Source organism: Notothenia coriiceps, unplaced genomic scaffold (assembly GCF_000735185.1).
Source record: "Notothenia coriiceps isolate Sejong01 unplaced genomic scaffold, NC01 NC01_scaffold00013172, whole genome shotgun sequence".
NCBI lineage: Eukaryota > Metazoa > Chordata > Actinopteri > Perciformes > Nototheniidae > Notothenia > Notothenia coriiceps.
In genome coordinates, this window is record NW_011345873.1 from 232,158 (window position 1) to 236,771 (window position 4,614).

General features: G+C 40.7%; 1 protein-coding gene across 2 annotated transcripts in view; it reads left to right on the forward strand.

Annotated features, from left to right (window-relative positions):
• Positions 1-4,614, forward strand: part of tpcn1 (two pore segment channel 1) — a 16,697-nt gene that overhangs the window by 4,543 nt on the left and 7,540 nt on the right. For both annotated transcript variants that reach the window (XM_010773930.1, XM_010773928.1), the window contains exon 3: positions 4,283-4,459. In XM_010773930.1, the coding sequence (XP_010772232.1) occupies positions 4,283-4,459 (177 nt within the window). The remainder of the gene's footprint in view (positions 1-4,282; positions 4,460-4,614) is intronic.

Consider the following 4,614-nt stretch of genomic DNA (forward strand, 5'->3'; position numbering starts at 1 on the left):
TCACTCACTCAGCTTTTACAAGTGGGTAAGTTTTCAGACAATAAGTCAATTAATGACTGTTAAGTTGGTTGTTTTATAGAATTTGTATCTGTGGTATTTACCATTTAAATGTTCGCATATGGGTCCGAACAATCAAAATAAACTAAACCAAACGTATCATACCTCTCTTTTTGAGTGAATTGCTCATCCTGTCCTCAGTGAAGCAAGCAGAAAAACTGCTAATTTACAAAAATGTGTACTTATTCGTGCCACTTTACTACCCATTGTGTCATGTTGCCTATTTTCCTTGCACATTAATATGAAGTATTCCTTGGGTTGATTTTGGAAGGCGCCACGAACTTCAGATTTGATTGCCCATCAACTCCCTCTGTAACCATTGTGAATTGCCAAATAAAGCTTTTGATCCTCTAATCCTCAGGGCGTGCCGTAGGATCCAACTTCGTCGAGGCACAGGAAACTGCTGGGTAAAGACAAGTTTTTGGGCGGGCTGATCAAAGGGAAGTCCGACCCGTACGGTGGTCATCAAGGGGGAACGCAGCTCTTCCCAAAGACAAAAGTCATGGCACGGAACCTGTCAACCCCAAGTGGAACGAAGTGATGGTAAGTCTGACAAGAGGATCCCCTAAGAAAGCTTCAATATAAGTTTTTATTTCATTGCTAACCTTCTGACACCCACAGGGCTGTATGCGATCTCCAAAATATCACGTTGTGTTCAAAGCCGTCAGTAAACCTCTCAGCTGTTTGAGCACGAGACAAGCCGTGTTTTCCCCCTTAAACGACAGAAACGGCAAAGACCCAAAGGCGTTCACTTATTTTTTGGTGGAAACGAATGTGGCGTAAAGTTTTTAAAGATACGGATAGTTTCACGCTTGATTGCTCATCGTTTTATAGATCTATTCTCCATCCACCATCTTGTTTGTGACGTAAAGAGTTGTAAGAGCCACGGTTCTGAATCGGTCACTCTGAGTGGATGCAGTCCACACACAGCCAATCGGAGACTGACTCAGAGTCAGTTCCGTTGTATGTGTACTGAACGAGAGCCGGATAATTCCACGTGCGAAAACAAAATAAAAGTTGGAATACGTTATTTTAGTGTTTGAAAGTAGACTGAGGATGGCAAAGTGAGTTTGACTACAGCTTGAGGCTTTGGAGCAGATTTTTCATATTATGATTATATCTAAGTCCTCTAATGAGGGACATATAGCATCAAGCTGAGGTTTGGTGCTGATTCTGGGATGGGTAAAACTTGATTTAAAGAAATGACAAGTCATAAGGCAAAACACAAAAATATACAAAATAACGGAAATGTCCGTGGGTCCAGAGGGTTAGGCAAGATTAGTCTATTTACACTAGCACAAGGGCAATTAAAACCAATTAAAAGCCACAGTGCAAAATAAACACATTGTAAATACAATTTAAATTCATTAAAGTATCATTAGGTTTAGATGTTGATAAAGAAAAGTAAAAAAACGATAACCGAGGAAGGACATATGGTGAAACAAAAAGTGTTGGCTTCTATATAACATTATCGACAGCTATTTACAATTATAAATCTGTGTATCCAGTATTTATAAAGCATTACTAATGCTCCAGATCCTTCCTAAGGATCTACAGTAACAATGCGGGTACACAGCTAAGTATTGTCCGTTTAAATGTAGTTTATGCATAAATTTTTTGTATTTTTCAAGGCCTTGATGTACGAACACCTGGACCAAAACATGCTGGAGATGAGCTGTTCGATGAAGACATCGGATAAAGACGACTTCCATCGGAGGTAAATGTTCAAACGTATTAAAAACTGCTTGGAAAGTGAAACCCCTCTCCTTCCCCCCGCTCTGTCTCTCCTTTTACAACCTCTGATCTTTGTTAAACTCAAACACACAGGCTTATATATCTGTCTCTGACACGGGTATGATATTTAAAATACTTTTGCATGAATGAAGGCACTGGTTTTTAGGGATGCTTGAGGCCAAGAAAGGGTCGTGGATTTGTTGTTTTTTACTGTAATCCTCATAAGATTTCCATCCACATTAGGGCTAACGAATTATACGTGGTCATGGCGATAACCGCGATATGCGCATGCGCAATATTCCACATCACAGGGACCGTGCGATTTTATAAAAAATTTTAATAATTTTTTTTTTTTTCAACTTTTTTTTTAGGACATACGATATTAGAGGTACATAACTCAAACACGTCATGTTACAATTATAGGAAAATTGCGCGCTCTCATGTCAGGGGTACTGATGAGTGACTGCAGGCTCAGCATGCACAGCCAAACCCCAATCACAATCATTCTTGTCAGATTCACAGCAGGCCCGCCCCGCTAGTTGCCGACCATCAAACACCGGTACAAAATGAGCGAGGCACAGAGGACAATACCGGAGAGAATGAGATTTACCTTCCAAAAAGAAAGCAACATCTGGAACTATTTGATACAAAAAGGTTTTCTCTTCTTCATTCTCAGATGAACCCCTTATATATGAGGGTAAGCACCTGGCCATATCATGACATGTTAGATCATGACTTAAGGTTTTGATGAGTCAACCAGTTAAGATCCATCTCAGACGTCCGTGAACTAAAATCATTTTTTTTTAAAACTTCCATCCGGTAAAAAAGATCGCAATGTCATTTTTTTTTCAATAGCATCAGCCTAATCCACATTCCCACCAACATCGGCCCCTATCTTGTCCTTGCTCCTAAATATAAAGACTTTTTCATGTTTCCATTATAGATATTAATATGCCTTGGTTAACGATTGATGTTGGACAAATGAGACATTAAAGCTGTAATTTTGGGCTCTGAGAACCTTTGAATAATATAAGATTAATTCCAAGTCTTTAGCAGTAAATCAAACGTACAGATCACTTTGTTAGATAAAAAGCAGATTTAAAAGTGCTGGCACGACTCTAACGTGTACTGCAAATAAAAGGATAAAGGTTCAGAGTATCCATTAGTGTGTTTCTCTTTTGTCTTATACTAATCATATTTGCAGCATTAATGCATTTCAACTCTCTTATTAACCTGAAGCTGCCTCACAGCGACGCCTCAATGGGGTTAAATGAAGCGCAGTCGGTGTGTCAGACTTAATTCACACCAGAAGCGGTGTGTGTGCGGTGTGTGTGTGTGTGTGTGTGTGTGTGTGTGTGTGTGGGTGTGTGGTGTGTGTGTGGTGTGTGGTGTTGGTGTGTGGGTGTGTGTGGTGTGGTGGTGTGGTGTGTGTGTGGTGTGTGTGTGTGTGTGTGTGTGTGTGTGTGTGTGTGTGTGTGTGTGTGTGTGTGATGAGTCGGCACTCATAGAAAGTTTGGTGTGTTTTGTTTTTCAGTCTGATGATCGACGTGGCTGAGCTGCAGAAGGAGCAGAAGGTGGACGAGGTAATTTGCAGATTTTACTCTCAAATTTTAAATAGGAGACTTTTAGTGAAATATTTGCTCCTCTGCGCTCATTACTTTCATTTATTTTCTTTACACGTACAAGAGGTACCTGTCACTCAAAACCCTGTGTGGAAAACCCATTAGTATTGGAGTTTCTGTATATTAAGTGTATTAAGTTGTTCCCTCTTGTTAGCCATTACGTAGCATTACAGTGATGAAACTCCCAATTAATTGAGACTCTAGAGCAGGGGTGTCAAACTCAAGGCCCGGGGGCCAAATCCGGCCCGCCACTTCATTTTATGCGGCCCACAAGAGCTTGCAAAGAATATAATACGTTTATGATAAGGTTACGTTCCGCTTTACAGGAGCACGTTGCCCATAAACTACATGTCCCACAATGCATCTCATTTTGTGAGATGCCACTGAAGAGACTTGCAATAACTTGCAATAACTTGCCCTAGACTTCTGCTTTCAGACGTAGTTAATTATGAAATTATTACCCTATCTGATAATATTGTAAAATAATACATTATTTTATATATATATATATTATATATATTTATCTATGTATATGTATATAGTCTTAAAGTTACCACTGGCCCTTTGAGTGCAACCGTAATTCTAATGTGGCCCACGATGAAATTGAGTTTGCCACCCCTGCTCTATACTATAGCATTCATTCATTAAAAGGTACAACTTTGTAAACAGATAACATTGACCACACATCCACAACATTGTCTTCTATGAAGTACAGGAACACGTGTCACTGCTTCCTCATACCACAGTGTCAGATAATGCGTTGTGTTTCTCAGACAGATACTGCTGCAGAGTGGTGGGACATTGATTAAATAAGAGGAGAAAAACTGACATTATGCGATTGAAATGCGTCCTTTAAATGTCACACACAGGAGGGAGAGAACAATGATAAGTTCTTCACCCATCCTCGAAACCCTAAGGCATTGGCAGCGTACCTGTTTGCCCACAACCACCTGTTCTACATGATGGAGCTGCTGACAGGCCTGCTGCTGATGATGCTGTCGCTGTGTGAAGCCCCCGCTGTGCCCTCACTGCGTCTGGATGTCTACGTGAGTAAACACACACACACACACACACACACACACACACACACACACACACACACACACACACACACACACACACACACACACACACACACACACACACACACACACACACACACACACACACAGCTCCCTCTAAAAGCCCCTGTGTTATTGAC